General features: G+C 40.6%; 2 protein-coding genes and 3 long non-coding RNA genes across 5 annotated transcripts; 2 read left to right on the top strand and 3 right to left on the bottom strand.

The window, feature by feature from the left end:
- Positions 1–780: 780 nt before the first annotated feature.
- Positions 781–1,708, bottom strand: LOC116925560. The gene is made up of 2 exons (XR_004395543.2): positions 1,177–1,708; positions 781–1,086 (listed from the first exon to the last, which is right to left on the bottom strand). It is a non-coding gene; the product is annotated as an uncharacterized LOC116925560 (long non-coding RNA).
- Positions 1,709–1,863: 155 nt separating this feature from the next.
- Positions 1,864–5,315, top strand: LOC116925488 (protein bicaudal D). Its single transcript, XM_045171250.1, has 9 exons — positions 1,864–2,003; positions 2,060–2,231; positions 2,288–2,525; positions 2,586–2,956; positions 3,033–3,239; positions 3,296–3,509; positions 3,566–3,865; positions 3,932–4,101; positions 4,182–5,315. The coding sequence occupies exons 2-9, from the start codon at positions 2,064–2,066 to the stop codon at positions 4,545–4,547; spliced, it is 2,034 nt and encodes a 677-aa protein (XP_045027185.1). The 5' UTR covers positions 1,864–2,003; positions 2,060–2,063; the 3' UTR covers positions 4,548–5,315.
- A 285-nt stretch (positions 5,316–5,600) lies between these two features.
- LOC116925564 lies at positions 5,601–7,377 on the bottom strand. Its single transcript, XR_006644437.1, has 2 exons — positions 6,773–7,377; positions 5,601–6,684 (listed from the first exon to the last, which is right to left on the bottom strand). It is a non-coding gene; the product is annotated as an uncharacterized LOC116925564 (long non-coding RNA).
- A 25-nt stretch (positions 7,378–7,402) lies between these two features.
- Positions 7,403–9,156, top strand: LOC123470718. Its single transcript, XR_006644439.1, has 2 exons — positions 7,403–7,609; positions 8,202–9,156. It is a non-coding gene; the product is annotated as an uncharacterized LOC123470718 (long non-coding RNA).
- A 4,293-nt stretch (positions 9,157–13,449) lies between these two features.
- LOC116925455 lies at positions 13,450–20,273 on the bottom strand. The gene is given in 22 exon segments (XM_045171232.1): positions 13,450–14,065; positions 14,128–14,424; positions 14,498–14,812; positions 14,887–15,162; positions 15,273–15,506; positions 15,585–15,793; positions 15,873–16,082; positions 16,151–16,301; positions 16,437–16,480; positions 16,482–16,526; positions 16,528–16,596; positions 16,680–16,828; positions 16,905–17,676; positions 17,745–17,870; positions 17,943–18,062; positions 18,132–18,537; positions 18,614–18,792; positions 18,868–18,965; positions 19,031–19,254; positions 19,444–19,512; positions 19,648–19,955; positions 20,114–20,273. Coding segments are annotated over 22 exon segments (4,524 nt in total). The 5' UTR covers positions 20,198–20,273; the 3' UTR covers positions 13,450–13,926.
- Positions 20,274–21,199: the final 926 nt, after the last annotated feature.

Here is a 21,199-nt window from a genome sequence, read left to right as displayed (position 1 = left end):
GACGCCTTAGTTAATCGCGCATTACCAAATATATTTTATTTTATTATAATTTTTTCAAAATTTAAAGGTTATGCATAACATGTTGAATTTAGTCTGCCCATCCTAATTTCCCTTTGTTCATTCTCATCTCACGATACCGGCCAGCCCACAATTTTTGCCCGTCTCATACGGGCAAATTTTATCGTTATCTAGAACTTCGTTATTTCAATTCGGTACCATCTTAGACAAAGCAAAGCCTAAAGGATGCTCCACTGTAGTTAAGCTATAAAATTCATCTTAAAATCTACCTTTGCAATACAGATTTGGAATCAGACAAATTTATTGGTTTTGCTGTACACAATCTTTTGCAAACCCATGCAAAATGGGTTCAGGGAACAAACTAGATTGACTTTTGAAATCAATGCTGATTACATCACTAGATCTTAAGAGGGATTGTTTGCAATTCCCCAGGGGTGTTTTTAGGTCAGATACATGGAAATATTTTAAATCTGCACTTGAGCACTCATATTGGCCAGTAACCATAATATTCTGATGCATTGTAAAAACAGCATCCTTTCCTGAACAGCAAAAAAACAATTATTAGAAGTGTTACATTCAGAAACCAAATGGCTGTTACCATTAAACTTAGTTAGAGTACGCAAGAAATGTTCTCTCAGCCAGGCCCGGGCTTCTTCATCTGATGACATTCCGTTTTTTATCTATTAATAAAACAAAAATAACAAATGATAGTACAGGTGTTACAGAGATGCAGTTGACTATCAAACGTTACTTCTTACTTACCCAACTGTAAACACAAGATTTCCATTAGAATAACTATAATGATGGAAAAACAGGTCACCGATGCTTTAAACACGTAGGTAAGTTACTACAAATGATTCGATTGCTCAGGTTATACTTCTATTCGTAATACTTTTGATATTTAGTTCTTATAAATTTAATGAAATTTAGATTTCTAGGCGAACTTGCGAACAATTCACATTCATCAACAACCGAATTAGTATGCAGTATGTTGCCATATTTAATTTTTCGTGTTTGCAATATCTCAGTTTCTCAGAATTCTCACACTGTCAGCTCACATTCACATCACTTCGTCGATTCCGTTAAAAATGAAATTTTAAAATAGTTTTTCCAAAATTAGTTTATTGAATGCAAGTTTTTAGTAAAGTGAAAAATTACATTCTTTTAGTTGGATGTTTTCCCGGCAAACCCTGCCCAGTGCCCATGCCTTCTTTTTGAGGGCAAATGCGGTCAGCTGTTCAGTTCATTTTTTTTTCTGGTGTTTCCCAGTTCTACTTCTGACAGTTCCGTGATGGCTACCGTCTTACACCTATCCTCGTGAACATCTCGTTTATTCTCGCTTCCATCGGCATTTTAACTGTTAGATTTTTTTCCTATTAAGCACTAATTGAACACTAGTTTTAACTGATCCCCTAAAATGGAAGCGGGTACTGGTAATGTCGAAATTTTATCATTGGAGATCGAACGCTTAACGAGAGAGCTAGACCAAACGAATAGCGAAAAAATCCAATCCGCCCAATATGGCATTGTTTTGCTGGAAGAAAAGGAAAATCTACAACACAGGTGCCAAGAACTTGAGGGTTTATTTGAAAACACACAACATGAGTTGGCACTAACTCGTGAGGTAATATGTCTTCATTAACATTTAGTGTGTTGCAACAATTGTTCTGTCATAATGCTAGACCTGATATTTTTATACATTAGTACCAAACTATTTGAATGTTATTAATTGTGGGATTTATTGGTTTGCTACCACTTCTTAACTTCCAAATATATTTGTATCTTAATAGGCTCTTGCCCGCTTCCAGAATAGTCATAAAGTAACAACTAAGAGTGGCATTGAAACTGAAGAATCACTTCTATATGAATCAGCTGCAAGAGAAACATCCCTTAACTCTCAAATCCTGGATCTTGAGGCTGACACTAAGCACCTAAGGCTTGAACTGGAGAGGGTGACAGCTGAAAGAGACCAACTTACACAACAGGTAAAATCAAGCAACATGTGAGCCTCTATGTGTACCTATATTTAAAATTAAATTAGCTAAATGATACCTGGAAAAGAGAGAGAAGTATACATCTTTGAACGAAAGACTCTAAAAGCTGAGCTGAAAGAACTTAAATACAGAGAAACTCGCCTTCTTAGTGATTACTCTGAATTAGAAGAAGAGAATATCAGTCTCCAAAAGCAAGTGTCTGTTCTTAGGTCTTCCCAGGTAATATAAAGGAAAACTTTTTTGTGAAACTGTTGAAATAATTTTTGTTTCAATAGGTTGAGCTAGAGGGAGATAAACATGAATTACGACGACTTCAGGAAGAGCTCGAACTACTCAATCAGCAGAATGCAGAATTAGCACATTTACGTAAATTGGCTGAAAAACAAATGGAGGAGGCTTTAGATGCTCTACAAGCTGAAAGAGAAGCAAAATATGCTATCAAAAAAGATCTTGATGCAAGAATTAACAGTGAATCTATGTTCAACTTGAGCAATTTAGCTTACAGCATTAAAGGTATTTGTATTAGTGGCAATTTTTAAAGCAAATTATATAGTTAACTTGTATTTTTTTAAGGACTTTCCGAAGAACATGGGACAAGTGAAGGCGAAGATGACGGTCCACTTTTACAAAAACTAGAAGCTAGTTTCCTTAAGAATAGTGGTGTTACCAATGAAGGAATAGAGGGGGGCGATGGTAACAATAAAGGAGGTGGGGACTTGTTCAGTGAAATTCACTTGAACGAAGTCAAGAAACTGGAAAGACAGTTAGAGCAGGTTGAAGCAGAAAAGGGCATGTTGTTCCAACGGTTACGAGATGCCCAAGAATCGTCAGATGTTGCTCGTCACGAAGCAGCATCCAGACATGTTCAACTGGCCAAACTTGATGCATATTTGGCTAGTCTACTACATCTTCATGAAACTATAGAAACCCCTACGAATGCTTCTGTAAAGCCTAATATTTTTGCGCAATTGCATTTGGATGTATTTATATTTATTTAATTGGTTGTCTTTTGGTGGCTAGGAGGTTGATCGAACATCAACAGAACCATCAATTAACCTCAGCAAGGCGACACAACTTCAACAACTGGTTGAAAAATTTAAACATCGTACTGCTTTGGCCGTGCGTGAACTTCAGCAAGCACAACAAGAACTATGGGCTCTTCGAGGAGCATCTAACGGACAGTTGCCGACTGATATGGAACAAGATTTCATTGCGCTGAAGAAGAGGGTAATGATTAAACTTCTTTCCGCTCTTCTAGTACATTTGCCTGACATTTGATTCAGTTGTTAGATACTGAGCAAAAGGTGGCAATTCTTCACTCAGAAATTACGGCCTCGTCAGAGTCAGCCGGTGATAGTCGAGCTACATTGGCGACACTTCAGTCAGAATTGTCTCCACTCGTCGATGACATTACCGCGCTTACGCTGCATCTTTGTGCGGCCGTAGGCATTCAAACTGGATCAGGGACTAATGCGGGTACCGCACGTAGCTCAACCGGTAAGTTAAACTTTATTCAGACCACGCAGATTTTCGCTTATGAAGTTCCTGAGTAGATGTTGGCAGTGGACCTAGTAGCTTGGCTTCCGATATTGCCGGGCCAACTTCTATCGGTTCAGAGTACAACAAGGAAAATATCTCGCCAGAAACCAGTGTCACAGTCACTCCTGTTCACAGTCCCACCCGACTATTGCACATGCTTCAAGAACAAGTTCGCATGCTACGTCGAGCCGCCGAAATGCTGGTCAAGCAGAGCCACACCAAAGAAACGCCAAGCGAGTTGGTGTCAGACAAAGATCGCGATACCTTCGAATCAGATGTTGCCGAACTCCAAGAGCAAATTGTTAAGCTCAAAGGTAAATTATTGTTGATGAGTATTAAGAATAGGAATCAAGGTTTTTACTTATTTAATGTTTTTGTAGCCTTGTTATCTACCAAGAGAGAACAGATCGCTACGTTGCGCACCGTCGTCAAGGCCAACAAACAAACTGCCGAAGTTGCATTGGCTAATCTTAAGTCAAAATACGAGACTGAGAAGTCCATAGTCTCAGAAACGATGAACAAACTTCGCTTGGAACTTAGAACTCTAAAGGTAAACGATATCAGATGTATTAAAGTTTTTTGTTTGATAACCTGCTGCATGTATATTAACCGGTATTTGTGTTGCAACAGGAAGAGGCAGCTACATTTTCTAGTCAGCGAGCATTGTTTGCTGCGCGCTGTGAAGAATACGTTTCAGAAAACGACGAACTTGGCCGGCAGCTAAGCGCAGCTGAAGATGAAAAGCGGACGCTGAATTCTTTGCTTCGAATGGCTATTCAACAGAAACTTTCACTAACGGAGCGCATAGAAGATCTTGAAATGGATCGTGAACGTTCCAACTTACGTCGTCAACCCCAAAGCACGCGTTCTACGATTCCGGCTGGTGGGGCACGAAATCCGGCACAGGCCCAGGGGCAAGGAGCAGGATCGGGTCATCGCTATCCTGCCAATCGTCTTCCAGCATTCCGAGACTCAAACAGCAATCGAGATTATTAAAATCGAATTTTATCTTTGATTAACCGATCCAGCAAAACAAATCGTTGCTAACAGGGTTTGGTAAGTTACTTTAATGTCTTAGGACAGCTGATTACGGAGGGCAGGGTCCGTTATGTCAGCATTTGGATCTGATCATAAGCAATATCGTTGCCGTTTGTCTTTGTATTGTCATTGTTTTCGTCTTGCGGAACATTCATTTACCCGAAGAACGCTATGGGGCTAAATGTGCGCGGAAGATTGCTCAGTGCATGTTCATATTTTGTTGCTGAAGCGTCAGTTTTACAACTTGGCAGGTTACATTCATTCTAAATGAGACGTTTTGGACGGGGTTGGAGGGGGGTAATTTACTTCTTGATTTCTGGATGAAACCGGTAGCTGCGCTATTTTCTAAAACGCATCTTTAACTAAGGGAGATCTGAGAAACGTCCTATTACTGCCGTTCTTAAATGAATTGATTGTGTAATTGTGTTTTTTTTTTGTCCAGTTTTAACTATCCTTATTTTGAAACAAATTATTAGTTACGTTTCAAAGTCCTCGCAACACCCTTGCGTTCACCGAGTAAACGTGATTTGCCCCTCACAGAAACATCTTGATGCTGACTACTGCAATCTAACATTTGATCCATAAAAAAATGGGAGGATTCTTTTTCCTCTGTAACATTTTAAAATATAAATTATTTACAGTTTTTACATAGGGTTCATTGAGAGAATTTTGCATATGCCACCGTGTGCAAAGTTGTAAAATGATTCAATAAAAACGTTCCAGACAGTTGCGTTTTTTTTATTTGCGGATTTCTCGTTTTTTTTGCTTCCTGTTTACAAGATATACAAAAGAAAGTTACTGTGCTGCTCCCGCTGCTGTGTTAAATCCCGTTCGATTGCTGGTAGGTTTTAATTTGTTACCAGCCATTTGGTAGTAATATTTTTTAAAATAATGCCTATCAATGATTTTGGTTGCGTGGGCGATGGTAGCATTTTTTGGTTTAATGTATGGTTCTGAATGTGTGAATTTTACGTTGGTACCATTTTTGTGTTTTGAATGAAAACAGACCTATTTATCTTCCACACAAGTTTTATTTTAAAGGGTATGGAAGAGCAGAGAGAAAATATACGTCTCGTTTTAACAGTAGACTATACGTAGACGACTTTCAAAGTTTGAAATGCTTAAATTAATTTTAATGCAGATGGACGATGGAAAGGAGAGCTAACGGAAGTGTCCGTTCGTCAAAAATGGTCCAATTTTGGCTGACTGCTTGAGAAGCCAAACATCTTAAGGGAAGAACTACATTCGTTACAGATGAAAGAAAGCGATCAGTTCGGGTAAATGGTTTCTGTCTGCCTTTAATGAGTATAACAGTTTCACTGAAATGATTTTGTTTATCAGGATGAGTTCCACACTCCAGCAGCATTCTAGCAGAGAGGTAAAATGGAGGGACGTTCGTATTCTTAGCTAGTAAATGGAGACGAGTATTACCGTGACCGTCTACAGCGTTCGGATCAACGCCCAGTTACAGCAGTAGGCAAATAGCAGGGTAAGATCTAGCTTTGCGACTCTCGTTGCAACCCAAGAAACACGTTTAATGTAGAACAGCACAACTGATAAATAATTCGCCACCTCTCTTCCTCGCCTTCCAACGCCCGTCGCGTTGGATCAATTCCGAAATGGATTTCTGGATGCTGGAACTGTTCACACTGTACCGAACTCAACTGCTTGGTAGTTATTTCAGCTAACAACGAGACTTTAGTAAAAATACTTCTTGCCTCCGGTCCGAAAATTGGCTTTTCCTTTACGTCTTCCATCATTAATCCAAGCAGATGGTTTGAACTCAAACAGCGTTTCATGTAAGCGTTTTCAATTCGCTGACCTTGAAAGCTTGGCCATTGATAAAAGAACGTTTGGTGATTACGTTTTTGGTGTCCGTCCAACGGTTTTCATCGATCAATGACGCCTTCGAACAGTGACAAACATTGAAATCTTAATAGCACGATACTATGGGCTATTCTCGAAATAGCAAAAGCAGTATTCTGAAAGATGGTGGAGCGTGAAAATAAGATCAGTTCCAGAATTCTACAGCTAGCCAAAAGGGCTGGGCCTTTTCCATTTGCAATGAAATTGCATTCACATCGTGCTTTGGTAACTGCACGTTGAAGAAAATATGTGAGAATGATCAATACAAAATAAAAAAATGCAATGATACTTCATCTCAGGTACTGTAAACAGCTTACCCTCTCTTGTTTTCAATGTAATATCACACAATGCTGGAATTGCATTCCGTCTATGGCCCACAATTAAAGCCAACAAATTGTACAAAGTTCTTATTCAATCTCTGAGCAAGATGACTTACGTACATGGTAGACCAACGAGTCTCTGAAAAAAAGAATCATATTTTCGGGATCCTCACACAACTTGGGGTACAGATCATGTGTCAATAGATTGCTCGTTCTGGCTTTATTTGGCAAAAAAATAATTCGTTCCAGCCCCAAATTTTTCAGGAATTACGAATGTCCAGCAAATGTCTGATTCGTTTTGTTGTGTTCTTTATATTAGGAGTTATTCATAATTTCTGAACATTTCCGGAAAATTTCCGGAAGTGAATTAAAGTCCCCTTACTTAAAAATCAAACCCATCGTTCATTGTGAGAGTGTACGTAAATATTCCAGGATGCCTATAAAATGCACATAATATGAGGTTTTAACAATCTTTTGTTTTGTTGGATTGAAACTGGATTGGATTCAACGCTACCGTCGTCTGCCATGTCCGCCATTTTAGCTGTGTGAACATGAAAACATTTTTGCTCTGTTGTTTTTGAAAGTTTTTCCATTGTTTTGTGCATCTACACCAGCGAGTAAGTAACATGAGACCATTATTCTTATCCAGGCACTATTTTTTTGCTTTATTGTTAGACCTAGTAAGGTGGAAGCCTGTTATGTTAACAAGTGATAAGTAGAACTCAGATAGCAAACAATCAATGCTCAGATTGTGCTTTGGTAAATGCAATCTTCTGCTTTTCTGGAGTTAATTATCTCTCAATTCTTCTTCAGAACATAGAAGAAACATTATTGGTAAATTTAATGTTAGAGTATTACATCGCAATGGGTCTCTCACATAGTTTTGTGAATTAACTCAAATGGATTGACTGATCTGTTTCTCGCTCAGGCACACTACTACTATTTAATATATTTGTCATTATTCATCTATAGCTAGAAGACTAAATGGTTTATTATATTTTTCACCTTTGTATTCCATGTTGTGACTTTTCTGTGTACCATAGATATTCCCTTAATTTATTTTCCTTTAATCTTCATTCAACTAGCAAAGCTGTATGACACAATTGTTTGTGACAAGCTTTTGGTGAAAGGAGATTGAAGACAATGATCATTGGATTGCCTTTTAACATAAGATTGTCTTAAAATGAAAGGCTATTTTAAAAAGTAGCACCCCCTGTCTTTGGTCAGTTAAATCAATATGGTTCCAGTAATGATTTCCATGGATAAGAAAAATCCAGAAATTCAAGGAAATCATCCGAGTTAGTTTTCAAACTTGTGACATTGAAAAAATTCTCACCCAGCTATAATCGTACTTTTGTCTGTTATCTAACAATGTTATCTGATGTTAGTTGTTTTTTGGTCTGATTTCTTTACATCTGTTGTGCAGGGCCAAAAAGAAACAAAATGCTGATTTTCGCCTTATCGCCGACGCCTTGATCTCATCGCCGTCTTCGTCGTCGCCTTGGTCTCATTACCGTCTTTCTCGTTGTCTTCGTGTCATCGCCGTCGTCTCATCGCCATCTTCTTCTTCGTCGCCGTCATCTCATCGCCGTTCTCATCGCCATCGTCTCATCGCCATCGTCTCATCGCCATCTTCTTCTTCGTCGCCGTCGTCGCATCGCCGTATTCTTCGTCGTCGCCGCTGTTTCATCGCCGTCTTCTTCGTTGTCGCCGTTGTCTCATCGCCGTCTTCTTCGTTGTCGCCGTCGTCGCATCGCCGTCTTCTTCATTGTCGCCGTCGTCGCATCGCCGTCTTCTTCGTTGTCGCCGCTGTTTGATCGCCGTCTTCTTCGTTGTCGCCGTTGTCTCATCGCCGTCTTCTTCGTCAAGCATGACCTTGCCGTGGAGCTACTCGGGTATTGTTGTATTTTGAGTTGTTGTATGTTGTGTTGTATAGTTAACCCGTTGGCTGCCACCCCGTTTGCTCCCATTTTTTTTTTAGCTGTAGGGACCGAGCGCACTGCTCTGCCTCATGGCCATGGGGTAGGGCAGTGCTCCGCCGCAAGGCGGTTAGGCAATGCACCAGTAGGGAATTCTCTTTGTTCGATGCGGTGATGGTTTCCTGAGGGTGTGCATTCCCTGTAAAGGTTTCCATCGCCGTGTCAGCCCGGACTTGTCTTCGGACAAGTCCCCCTTGGTCGGCGATCCTTCAGACGCGAGATGTAGCTACTGTAGTTTAAGCAACCTACGGGTTGCATGGCCTGGCAGCCAACGGGTTAACTAGTTTGTTGTATGTGTATCTATGTATGTATTTATATTTGTAATTATGTGTATTGTGTTGTATGTAAAATAGTGGTGGAATTGTGGGTGGAGGAGGGACAATAGAACAATTCTTTCGTTAACTCTCTTATTTGTCATTTATTTGATATGCTGTACAGGTTATGAAGACTTATACAAATTAATCGCTTCAACAATCTATGCCAAATTGTTCTTTTAACCATTATAAGCAAATGAGTGTAATTTAACACAAAATTCGCCTAAATTTCCATTCATAATCAGAAAAAAAACAACGCTCTCCAAACATTATTTGGCAAAATCAACTGCTCCCTTTGGCAAAACAATCCACAAGTTCACTGTTGTACGAATAACTATTTAGGTGTTCCAACAGTAATTTCCCCGTTCGGTTGCATTGAAATGGATTCACAAAATACCGACAGTTCCCAACATCAATATCAATAAAATAATTTCTGCAGAGTGGTAAGTCACCTCCCCCCTCCAAGTCAAAGTAAGGCAAAAAAATATATATAAAATAAGAGAAATAATCTCCCTCGGTTTCGTAAATACTTGATCTACTATTCACTTTTTAGCATAATCAAGCCGAATGGGCACAACTGAAGATTCCATGCAGTTGAATAAGAAAATTGATATCTTTCCTTATCATTTTGCATTAGGTGACGAATCTCCAACTATTCATCCGAAACATAATTTTTCAAATGCTCTCTGTCCATGATGAACCAAGTCTTTCTTGATGCTTTTTTCTTCTTTTCTTACTCTGTCGTTATCAACCTAGGACTAAACTTCAGGAATTTCGTCGTTTTGCGGTACACAAAATTTAATTCCATCACAAATATAGTAAAAGATAACTACAGATACACCTAAGCTAGGTATACACTTGCAGCAAAGTTCATGCCTTGTTGAAACAAAAAGGAGATTCCGACTTCCACGATGCTAAAATTGGATAACCAACGTGCGCTTTCGATTGGTAACTGAACATGACAACTTTTGATGGACATTCTGCTCCAATGTTCTTTAGCATAATCCTAAGCATAAACACCTAAGTGTGAAAAACTTTAACTTTTAACTATTACACAATTAACAAACCTTGACAGTGCATAAGAAACTCACCTTTCAAATATAAAATGCAATTGATTCCAAAATGTTTCAACTGCAAGCAATATGGTGTAGCAGAACACTGGTAATTTACCTGTAAAAAGGATTCCAAAACATTTTTATTCTAGACAACATGTGTTATAAATAATTCATATTATCAAGTTGATGCTACCTCCTTCAACTGTGTTGCATCCAATCCCATTATTAGTTCTGCTAATAAATGATCCATGATTACTGATTAATTAGTAAATGTCAAAGAATAATAAATAGTAAGTCATACCAAAAGATCCACATCCCAATTTAACTCTTCAAGTAAAAGGAGCTATGTTTACTCCTGACCACTACTGACGAGTACTTTTGCTCAGATAGCTGTAGCGTCATAGTGACTATTTGATCTTGAAATGTCTCACTCAATTGTTTTAAAAGTACTGTGTTCAGTTAACACCAATCCTAGGATCAGCAACAACCTATTTGGATTTCAGCATAGTGAATGGAAATGCTATACACAACTGCTACTATGTTACATAGATTGTTACAATACAAATATCATAAAAACAAAGCATGAATTCATTGTTTATACCCAACTAATTCTATTATTGTAATTGCCCATTTTTTTGTCTCGGTCACATGCAACTAATTGCATGGTTGAAACTACCCAATTGTTTAAGCACAGCACACCTCTAAAACAACACCAAACCAAATTACAATTAAACACGGAGTATTACTGGTACACAGAAAAAAAACTACTTTGAATTTTACCTGTATTATGCCTGTATGACGATGTCCTGGGATTCCCTTGCAATGCACTCAAGCACTACCACAGTGCACATGTACACTACCTTCAAATAACTAGTCAGCGTTCTGCGAACAAATAACAAAGTGATACATTATGACATGATGAATTGCCTTACGTTACATATACCTAAATTTTCCACGGCGCTTACGAACGGGGCTTCACTGTTGTGCAACACTACAAGCCCCTAACGACATTAGCACGTGTAACCGCTTCCAGTTCCAATGCGCGTCGCCATTGACAATTGACTAGTAATTGAAATCGGTACGATATAACAATCGAGAGTCGATTGAAAAATACAATGTTAAGTAGACTCCTCCTTCTTTGGAACGATGTCTATTCAAATCCATACTTCGATTGTTAACTTTGACCGCTCGATAGCATTGCCATTGTCTATTAAAAATGTGGGTCAAATGGCGTTTGTTTACCAATTAGTAACGGATTTACTTCGAAAGAGTGATCCAATAAACCAATGCTATTTTTCGAATCTCTCTGTATTTAACGAAAAACAGCCCCATGATAGATTCTGTTATCGATGTCATTTGGAATAAGTTAATTTACGTGATTAAGGTTTCAAACAACACCACTCAGAACGTTGGAGTTGGCTAAAAAGTAAATGATTTGGAGTAATAAAAGTCAAAACAAAATGGTAGTATGTTTAAGTAAGAATTTTATTGATCGAAAACAAGAAAATGTATGGGAAATTTTGGGTAGCAGAAAAATATTTAAAAAAAGAAGGAAAAAATGGGAATTTTGAAATGAAATTTTTAAATAAAATAAAATTAAAAAAAAAGAAAATGGGAAATTTTGTTTAGCAGAGAACAATTAAACCTTGATTAGCTCTCTCCCCGTACACGCACTTCCAGAACTGGCCGACTCATTTAAGGATAAAATCCCCCGTAAAAGGTAGCTGATCACTGCCATGGAGGTGGAAACTACCTGCAACTCTCTGTCATCACTACGAGACAATCAACTCTCGCAGTGGTCTCCTTCCAGTGGGTGCATGCAGGTGGGAGATGGCAATATTGCTCACCATCCCGCCACTCACATGCAAACTTGCACCGTGAAGAAGACAATTGAAACAGAAGGGCTGCATGATTGGTAGTTCCCACGCACGGCAGTGAATAACTCCGTTAAGGGTTCGTCGACCAGTTCCTTCAGATTGTGACTGAAAAAGAGTGCCATCAAAGGTTAATATATACAAAATCAAGCCGAAACAGAATGTACAAGAATTTTGATTCACTGTCTCTGCTATGTTAAAAGAGGGGAAAAAACAACAACAATCACTCTGAGGATCACACACAATCAAACCTAAAAAAATATACAAGAATTTTGACTTGCTGTTTCTGCTACGTTTATATCGAAGACAAAAAAAAAAAATGCTCAGCGAACAGACTGCTCTGCGGAAGACGACACACAGAATGTACAAGAATTTTGAATTTAAGTTTTATTTTAAGGAAAAAAAACGAAAAGAAAAAAAAAACGCTCAATGAGCAGGTTGTTGTGTCTCTATCTCTTCTCTCTCCTTTGCTCTCTTCGCCAACCGGCGCTGGAAACTTTAATTCCACAGTGCCTTGTTGGGACGTTTCACTCGAACTGGTGGAACAGGAGCCTCTGTCACTGCATCGGGCAATTCCATCCACCAACTGCTAACCTGCTGTGAGATAAACTTCAACGACACACTCATGTCGGATGGGAACGGGAAAATGTTCCTCAGCGGATCAGCACTCGGTGTAGGTAAATCGCAAACCTTCGATGGAATGTGGGCCTTAGGGTTCGGAGTATCCTCTTCATCGGCTGGAACAAGGACTTCGGAAATTGCGTCCGTTGCACAAAGTTCTTGAACAGAAGGCCAACGGAACAGAGCACGAGTCGTGGGGTGCATCTTCACAAGTCACCTGTGGCTGGGCAGCTCTATCTGCCCGCTCCTGCGCTCTCTTAGCCAAACGTCGTTGGTAACTCTTGTTCCACAGTGCCTTGTTCGGCCGCTTCGCCTTTCGAACTTTCGCAGCCGGAGCCTCCGGAACTGCGTCGGGTTTCTCAACAACTTGCGGAGGAACGATGTTATCATCAGCCGAAACGACTTCTGCTTGCGCTTCGTCGGAATCGGCAATTTGCACAACGGGAGCTCTTGCCTTGACGTACGCCTTCCAACCAAGCCGATCAACCGCAACAACTCCTGCTCCAACCGCCCCTACGCCAATCACTTTTGCTGAAACTTTCAGGAAAGAACACATTTTTGAATCAATATTCATTTTTCTTACACCAATATTTCCAAGCACTATGCCGCGTATGCTGCATAATTCATTTTCTGAAAATGTTGATAATATTTGGTGACTGGTATGGGTGAGTGGACGCGAAATGGCACTAAACAATTGTCATACCAACCGAGTTACCCTTTTCAAAGGCGTTGCTACCAATGTATGTTTAACGTTGAATTACGATGCCAGCTAAGCTTTAGCATCGTCTGGATGGCCTAAAACTCAATGCTGATGAAGAGAGCAAAACAATCTTTTGAAAATGAAAAGGAAATTTATATTGTTCAAGTGACTAGAACCGCGAAGGGAAAGGTAGAAAGAAACAATTGCACGCCGGGCAGATGAAAAAAGTCATCGCAATAGATTAGAAAATTAAAAACATGAACATGAAATCAAGCATCAAGATCAACGAAACATAGCCGTGTGTTCAACAAGGAAAAAGCGTAAGCGCATAACTGCCTTTTATTATTTTTGTTAAATTATTATCATCTATTTTTTTTTTTTTTTTTTTTTTTGTTCCAGTTTAATTCTTAATTTTATTTATTTTTTTTTTGTTTTTGTTTTACCACGGCAGTTTGGCTAATTGAAAAGGCGACAGATTATCGAGCCACACGCCGAGTTCTTAAACCAATAATTGAAACATAAGACGGCTTCGGGCTTTGATCGCTTCCGAGCCCAACAGTTGTAAAAGTGTAGAAATTTAAACTGAAAACGTGTAAAGAAAAGTAATATCAAACTTGAGTTCCAAGTTTAGACGTAATATCTAGGTGAGTATGTTGACTGTCAATACTGAGACTCAAATCCTCAATCGATGCCAAAACGGCAGACGGTCGAGGTTGTTGCACTTCGCAATAGGATTGACCAGTGTTCCTAAATGAAAAAGGTGTGATCTTCTTAATTTGCACCACTGGCACAGCGAGTAACTAACGCACCTTAAAGTATCTGGTGGATGTTTTCGTAACGGAGCATTTTTTGAAAGATCGCAATCTGGCGAATCAACAAGAGATGCATCTTCCTCCGCAAAAGGTAGACTGTCTTGGCTGCCCGATGCCGTCATTTCTCCTCTTTCCATCAACCTCCTACCGATCGATAATTGCGCTGGGCTAAAAGCAGGTCCACGATCAAGGGCTAAACCTTTGCTTAATTCGAAAAGACCCAACGGTCGAGGACTTGTCGGAGGTGCCTGATTCGAGTCAATCGATGTCCTCAGCCTCGGATCAGAATCATATCTGGGAACAAAAACAAAAACAAAAAAGGTTTGGCAACATTTCAATGACATAAAAATAACTTTTTCATTTTTACCGTATTGGCGCAGGAAGATTCATACGCCAACTACGGAAAGAAGCCGGTTGATAAGTTGGAAACTTCTTGCTTTTTTCGACCACATCTTGGCGTTTGTCGTTGGTGACAGCAACAGCAAGCTGTTCGTCGCTGCTAGGCAACAATTCAAAATTATCAACACTGAATTTTCCGTGACTGCCAGACGCAGACGGTGCCTCTTCGGCTTTCTCGCCCATAAGAGCCATTCGCAACGTATCTGCAGCTCGAGCTAGAGTTGAACCTAGGCCTTTAGATTGTACCGCATCAGCGTCCACGTCTCTGGAGGCTGATAAACTTCTAAGATAAAAAGTAATTGAGAAAAACGAACAGTTATGAGGATTCCGGTTGATGCGTCATGCAAGGTGGCTTACTGCGTAACGTTTTCTGGATCCAAACCAATGTCGATATCGACGGAAGCGTGCTCCGAGACGAGTGTCCCGACTAACGAAAGCGTGCCGTCCTGGGCGATTGAAACAAGTGTATCGTGCTGTGAAGGACTAGTACTGGGCGTGTTTGAGAAATCAGCTGCCAACGAAGGTTGAGACAACGCTAGATCCGATCCAGAGCTTCCCAGCAAGGGTTTGTGACTGGCCGGGCTTCTGCTTGCCGCTGCTTCCAATACCACAGGCGGGCGAGAAATTGTGTTCCTTTAATGGAGAAGATAAAAAAATAATGACAATAATTAAAAAGGCTGTAGGACACAACACAATTTTGCCAATGGTGAATCAGTGACAACGGGTGTAGGTTGTAAACTTACTCTTTTCTTCGCGAAAGTGTGACTGAGCCTTCCAAGTAGCGAATGAGCAGGCGGCACGATTCCGATTCTAGCGGAATGGCTCCAACGTCTCGATGTCGATTGTATATCAGTATGCAAATGAGAACCGGGTGGGACACCGGTAGAGGTACCAACAGTTCAGAGTTCCATCCGGCTCGACTGGGCTCTGAAACAATGACAGACTTTCCCATCCATGAAGCGACCCCTTCGGAAAGGCTATAAAAACACAATTCGTTTCCGTTGCATTAGTAATAAACAAAACAAAGTTAAAAATAGATTAAATATATTTTTTACCGTTTTGAATGACCGTGCATCTGCATCCTTTTCTTTTTCCATGGCGGGCTACTATTGGCAGCATCGCGACCGAGCGGAGTGAAAAGGTAAAAATCAGGTAAGCAAACGGCCGCTGGTTGGAATGCCCGTTGCGGCCATTCAAAAGGTTCGCTGTCAAGATCCGATTGCGTGAGCATGACTCCATAACGACACAAATTGACGTCCTTCGCCTAATAAAGAGGTAAAAAAAAAATGGTAAAAATAAAACTTCGTGTTAGCGATAGGTTTAAACGATAGGCGATTAGCCACCTGGAGTTGAATGCGGGTTTCTTCGTCGCTAAGTGGATTTAGAATTGCCGAGCTGAATATTTCGCTCAGAAAGATGGCCGATAAAGCAAGCCAGTCTCCTTCTTCAACGTTATAACGTTCCCATAACTCGGATTCGTTGACACCTAGGCGGACCAGGATTTCAGAAGGGTAAAAAGTGCGCATCATCATAGCTGATCGCACAAGTACCATCTAAACGGAAGAGAGGAAGAAATCTCGGGTCAAGTCAGAGAATCGAAAGAAATTGCAAAGGGAAAAACCTTGAGATCAGCCGACGACATTCGTATCTTTTTCAAGACGTTGGCATTCAACGACAGTCTCAGTTCCTCCAGACGTCGTTCTACTTTTTCTTCCAGTGACGCCAGCAAAGCTTGTGTCTCGCGTTCCAGTTGAACAGCAACATTTGATGACCTGGTTGACCATTCGATGATATTTTACTAAAACTGCAAGCGTTAAGAAGAAAGCGATACAAATGAAACTCACTTTAGGTTGGATGCAGTAGCATCTGCCTTTTCGATGGGTTTTTCAGCGACAGGTGTGGGGCACCAAGCAGTGCCTGAGAAAGGAGAAAACACTTGTTGAATGAACAAGTCGGAATTCTTCAGCTGGACGTCGGATTAAACGTTCAGTTTGTCGGCCGGTAGGCAATCAGACGATCCGATTCGAGGCGAGCTTCAAACGCTGCTAAAGCTTGTTCTTTTGATATCTAAGTCAGGCGCATAAAAAAAAACACATTAAAATACCAACACGTTTAATTGGCGTAATTGCAGTCATTTATGGACAAATCACCTGATAGTGGAATTCGGTATTTAATCCAGGTCCAGCAATTCGTTTAACTAGGAAACCTTCTGAAGCCGGTATACGACCTCTTGGGCGGATTGCGAGGCTGTAGACAAGTGCGTCTCGAGAACGTACGATCATCCATTGCAGCATCCCATCTGTTGATAAAATAGCAATGGAAAAGGATGGCTTTGAGTGAAAATGTGTCATAATTTTCATAGAGTCTTGACTTACAGACGGCCAAGAGAAAGGAAATCAGCGGACAAACAATGAAGGCAGTGACCAAACAGGCGATAGGTTGGAGGAGTCCATCGAGTAATAGGTCACGAACGAGGACACGGATCATGGGAAGGAGAGGGCCACGTTTAGGGTCAGGATTATCCACGTCCCAGATTAGGATTATGCAGACCTGGTAGATCAGGGCGAAAATTGGAGCCCAAACGGGAGCCGTCAGCGCCAGGCAAATGCCACCGGCGCTGCAGAGGACACAAACAACCGGGAAGATGAGGAGAAACAAGAGACTGCAGAGAAGACCCTTAAAGCCGTAATTCCATACTCTATTCAGCTGCCGAGTTAGGCCTTTTCCCATAAAACCTGTGTCCGGTTTCGTTTCGAACTCGGTTCTTGATTTCGAGATGTGACGCCAAAGGGAAGCTAAACGCGAATTTAGGGTCGGTGTGTACGCAGAGCGACGTGGGCAAAGGGTGCCATTCACTTGCGACAATTCAAGATCGGCGTAGAAAGGCTGACTTGCCACAAGAGCCCGCAAACCGATCGGACTGCACCAAGGAACAATATAACCGCAAGCATAAGCGCCGTTGCACGACCAAACCCAGGCTCGCTGTAAGAAATTCGCCCAACGCCAGAACGGCCACTGCGTCGTAGTTGTTCTTCTGCTGCTTCGTTCCAACGTATAAACAGGTTGTTCTTGACCGTCACTGCCACTGCTGCTGCATCTTGGATTCGTAATAGATGTCGGCGTTCCACTCAAGTGGGTCGGAATCACCTAGAAAATTTGAAAGAGGTGGTTAGAAATGGGTCGTGGTCGGCTTAAGTTGACAAATGGTTTCGTACCTCAACACCGCCTTGGAAATGACGACGAATGATCCAAGCACGGGGGTTCCATATCCAAGTGTCCCAATGAAATGTACGCGTTGCCTGCTTGTCTGCCCAGAGCTCTTTGCTCAAGATGGGTGCTCGCTAACATTGCACACATAAACAAAATCAACTGACGGACAACAACAAACTGTTTGTAAGCTAAGCTGCTCATACATCTCTAAGAAAAGCGAGATCCCGCGAAAGGAAATAAACAAACTGATCAAGTGACTTGAGGCGGCATGCATCAATGGCTTCTTCGTGGCATTTCCATTGGTATTCTTTTGCCAGCTTCACCTGGAAAAACGTTTAGGCCGATTATATTACACGGCTAGGATTTTTAAAAAAATAATAATGTGACCTTACTTTAATGCTGTGAAGTTGTTTTTCCATCCACGGTTTGACGAGAGAAAGCATAGGGTGACGTAGACGTATGTCCAATTCGGCTTGGATTAGATCAGCGGTAAATCTTTCTCGCACTTTAGCAACGGCTTTTTTCATAGTGATAGTAGCCCGCGCCTGATCAATCAGCAATTGCCCAATGCCAGGTCCTAGTTGCTCTAAATCCGGATGATGACGAATTGATTCCCAAATATGACTGAAGGGCTCGTCGGTAATCAAATCTCGAAAGTCGTCATCAGGACCACTATGTCCGGCTTCGTTGCGTTTGCTATCAGCCTTAATTTCTGTTACTTGTTGGCGTGACCAGCGAGTTTTGGACTCCTGTTGCAAAATCCTATTTATCACTGGCTTGCTTTTGTCCATGATTTCTCTACAAACGAAAATAGAAACCCGATAGCATGAAGTTTAAACATTTCTTCTCACGCATTGCGCAAAACATATGGTACCTGGAGAAGAGCCTTAGATCAATCAGCAACCCTTTGGGTGTCTGGAAGATGTAAGGGAGAGGCGGAGGTTTTTGTTGCCGAAGGTCTGATGACCGATCGCTACTGCCAGCCCCTTGCTGATGGGCAAGATAGTGGCGAATAAAGCGACACAAGGCAATATATTCTTCTTGGCAATGAACCTAAAACGGCCAAAATTGCATTCGTTACTCTTCCGGTGTTTTTGCATGCTTTTGTTTGCGTTGTTTTCTAAGTACCGCGCATAACAACTCTGCCACTAAATAACGGCTTCTTTCTTCGTGTAGGCGCGACTCAAAGTCCCGAGGCTGTAGAGTTGGCATTCCGAAAATCAAATCTACAATAATTTAACAAAAGAAAAGTATAGAAGAAGAACGACCTTAGATTCGGAGTGCAATCTACCCAAGAAGCGATGAAATCCCATGCGGAGGCTGCGAATTGATTCTTGAATGCTAAAAACATCACCGGTGAACCTCTCGCTAGCTGTCAAATTAATAATTGCGGCTGCCCAGGCCAAAGTGTTGAGTAGTGAATCCGTTGCTACTTCTGAGCCCTTTTGCAAAAGTGGATTCACTCGCCAGGTATGATGTTGGCCGGGAAAATTTACACTGGCGACGGTAAACAACCTAAACGTATGTTAGCAGAAGAAAAAAGACTCACACGTTTAGCTAAACTGGAACATGGACAAAAATGTCAAAAAACAATAACAGTTAACACTCTTCACATTGTGCCCTAAACACAGAAGAACAGATAGAAGTTCATGCATTTTTAAAGAAAAAAACCCAGATTTGCATGCTAATTCCCAAAACTCCTACCCTGTTTTGCTTATGGAACGTAGCTGGTCGGCTGTTAATGTTCTCCATGTACCATTTTTCACAGTAATACTAATGAACATGACAGGAAAAATGAGAAGAGGAAAATCATTATTGTAAAGATACAGATTACACATAAGTTCTGTTTAGATAAAAGATGGCTCTACAAAATACACTGTATTGATAACAAAAACATTTTATAATTACCCATGCTGCCTCACTGAAGTTAACTGCTTATTGCTGAGGTGTTTAGCTTCACCATGTGCATCAACAGATACAACATCCAGGTCATCCCATGATGGAATGTCAAAAAGATTGTCTACAACCAGCGGTTTCCGTCTAGTTGACGCTGAACCTTCACTGAATTCCTGAACTGCTATGGGCTGGGGTAGGTTGAGAGGAAATGTTTTCCAATGGAAAAGGGTACTCTCAGCTGTTCGTTGGATTTCCAAAACAAGATCCACAAGATGAGGAGCTAGCAGAGATGTATCTAGTTGAAATCTTAATGATTCCTTCTAAAATGTGGTTACATAGTATCAATGAAACTATTAATGTATTGTGGCCTTTGCCTGCCGAACAGCAGTACAAACAAGATGACAGACGAGGGGAGGGTCGGAAGAAATAGCCTCTGTATTTATATATTACAATAGTATTTTAATAGGAAAAAAGGTACCTGAGGGTGGTTGATGCTATTTTCTTCCTCACTTAACCGAACTTGTTCATCGGAAGCGTGATGGACCGTCTTGAAACGGGCCATCTTCCTTAAAAACTGAGAAGTTTCTTTTTTGTCGCAAGAAACGCTTGACGACACAAAACATTGAGACTAGCGTCTTCTGCTCATGATAGTTTCATTCCAAAATTCAACTATAGATGGCCTTCATAACTAGACCAGTCACCGCGAAGAAATACAGTTTCAAAGAAAAAACTAATTTGAGGTTATTCTGCTTAAAAGATGACGTGCCCTTTCTTCTTAATTGTTCTTAGATAAACGGCAATAGAATTCAAAATAGTATTGATGTCGTAGCCTGTACGTAAAGCACATGTATAAGTCCCGGACGTCCCATGCTTAGTTTTAGTATAGTCTACACCCAAAATCAAAGAGAACAATTAGTCTACAAGCTTTTCACACATAACAGGAGAGATAAGGAATTGTCTAGTTATATTGTTTTATAAAAACCTAAAATTGTTTCTGGGTCACTGACATAAGACTGTGACGTCGAGTATAAAACCTCAGGATTGCCCATACTGAGCTTGTGACAAATTTTTATTGCCGATGGCGTGACTTATTATGTAAGCGTAATAATTTCCATCGTTTAAAACGCCGTGTTGGCGTGGGCTAGTTTGATAAAGTTGTCATTTGTTTTCATAGGTTATAAACTGCGATCATAAACCTTAGTAATCCGTACTCCCTACCATTGAATGCCGGACGTCAAAAGGATGATTACCCGTTAATACAAAAGTCGGACAAAAGTTGTATACACAACGTTTTAAGAGTAGTCTATTGAAAAAGACCATACGTAGCGAATGAGACAATAGGTACGATATATCAGTATATTCTTTCGAAACTTGCCTGGAAAAACTTTTTGTTACTTGGATAGACGATCAATTTTTATTATAGGCGCTATAGAGTCCAACAAACTGCGTAACGCGTTAAAATGAAAAACTAAAAGCGTCCGAAATTCAAGTCGTGTGTCTATATAGATCCACATTTTTCTCGATTACATGTTTTATTTGTCATCAAATAGTACAAAGAAAACTC

Source organism: Daphnia magna, linkage group LG1, assembly GCF_020631705.1.
Source record: "Daphnia magna isolate NIES linkage group LG1, ASM2063170v1.1, whole genome shotgun sequence".
Lineage (NCBI taxonomy): Eukaryota > Metazoa > Arthropoda > Branchiopoda > Diplostraca > Daphniidae > Daphnia > Daphnia magna.
Note: the sequence above shows the minus strand (reverse complement) of the source record. Positions and strands in the feature narration are given on the sequence as shown.

Bases quoted from the DNA above. Each gene is read 5' to 3' on its own strand.
- LOC116925488 (XM_045171250.1), top strand. From the start codon at position 2,064: ATGATACCTGGAAAAGAGAGAGAAGTATACATCTTTGAACGAAAGACT. The intron at 3,866-3,931 runs GTAAATTATTGT...ATGTTTTTGTAG, and splicing joins GCAAATTGTTAAGCTCAAAG to CCTTGTTATCTACCAAGAGA. The intron at 4,102-4,181 runs GTAAACGATATC...GTGTTGCAACAG, and splicing joins TGGAACTTAGAACTCTAAAG to GAAGAGGCAGCTACATTTTC.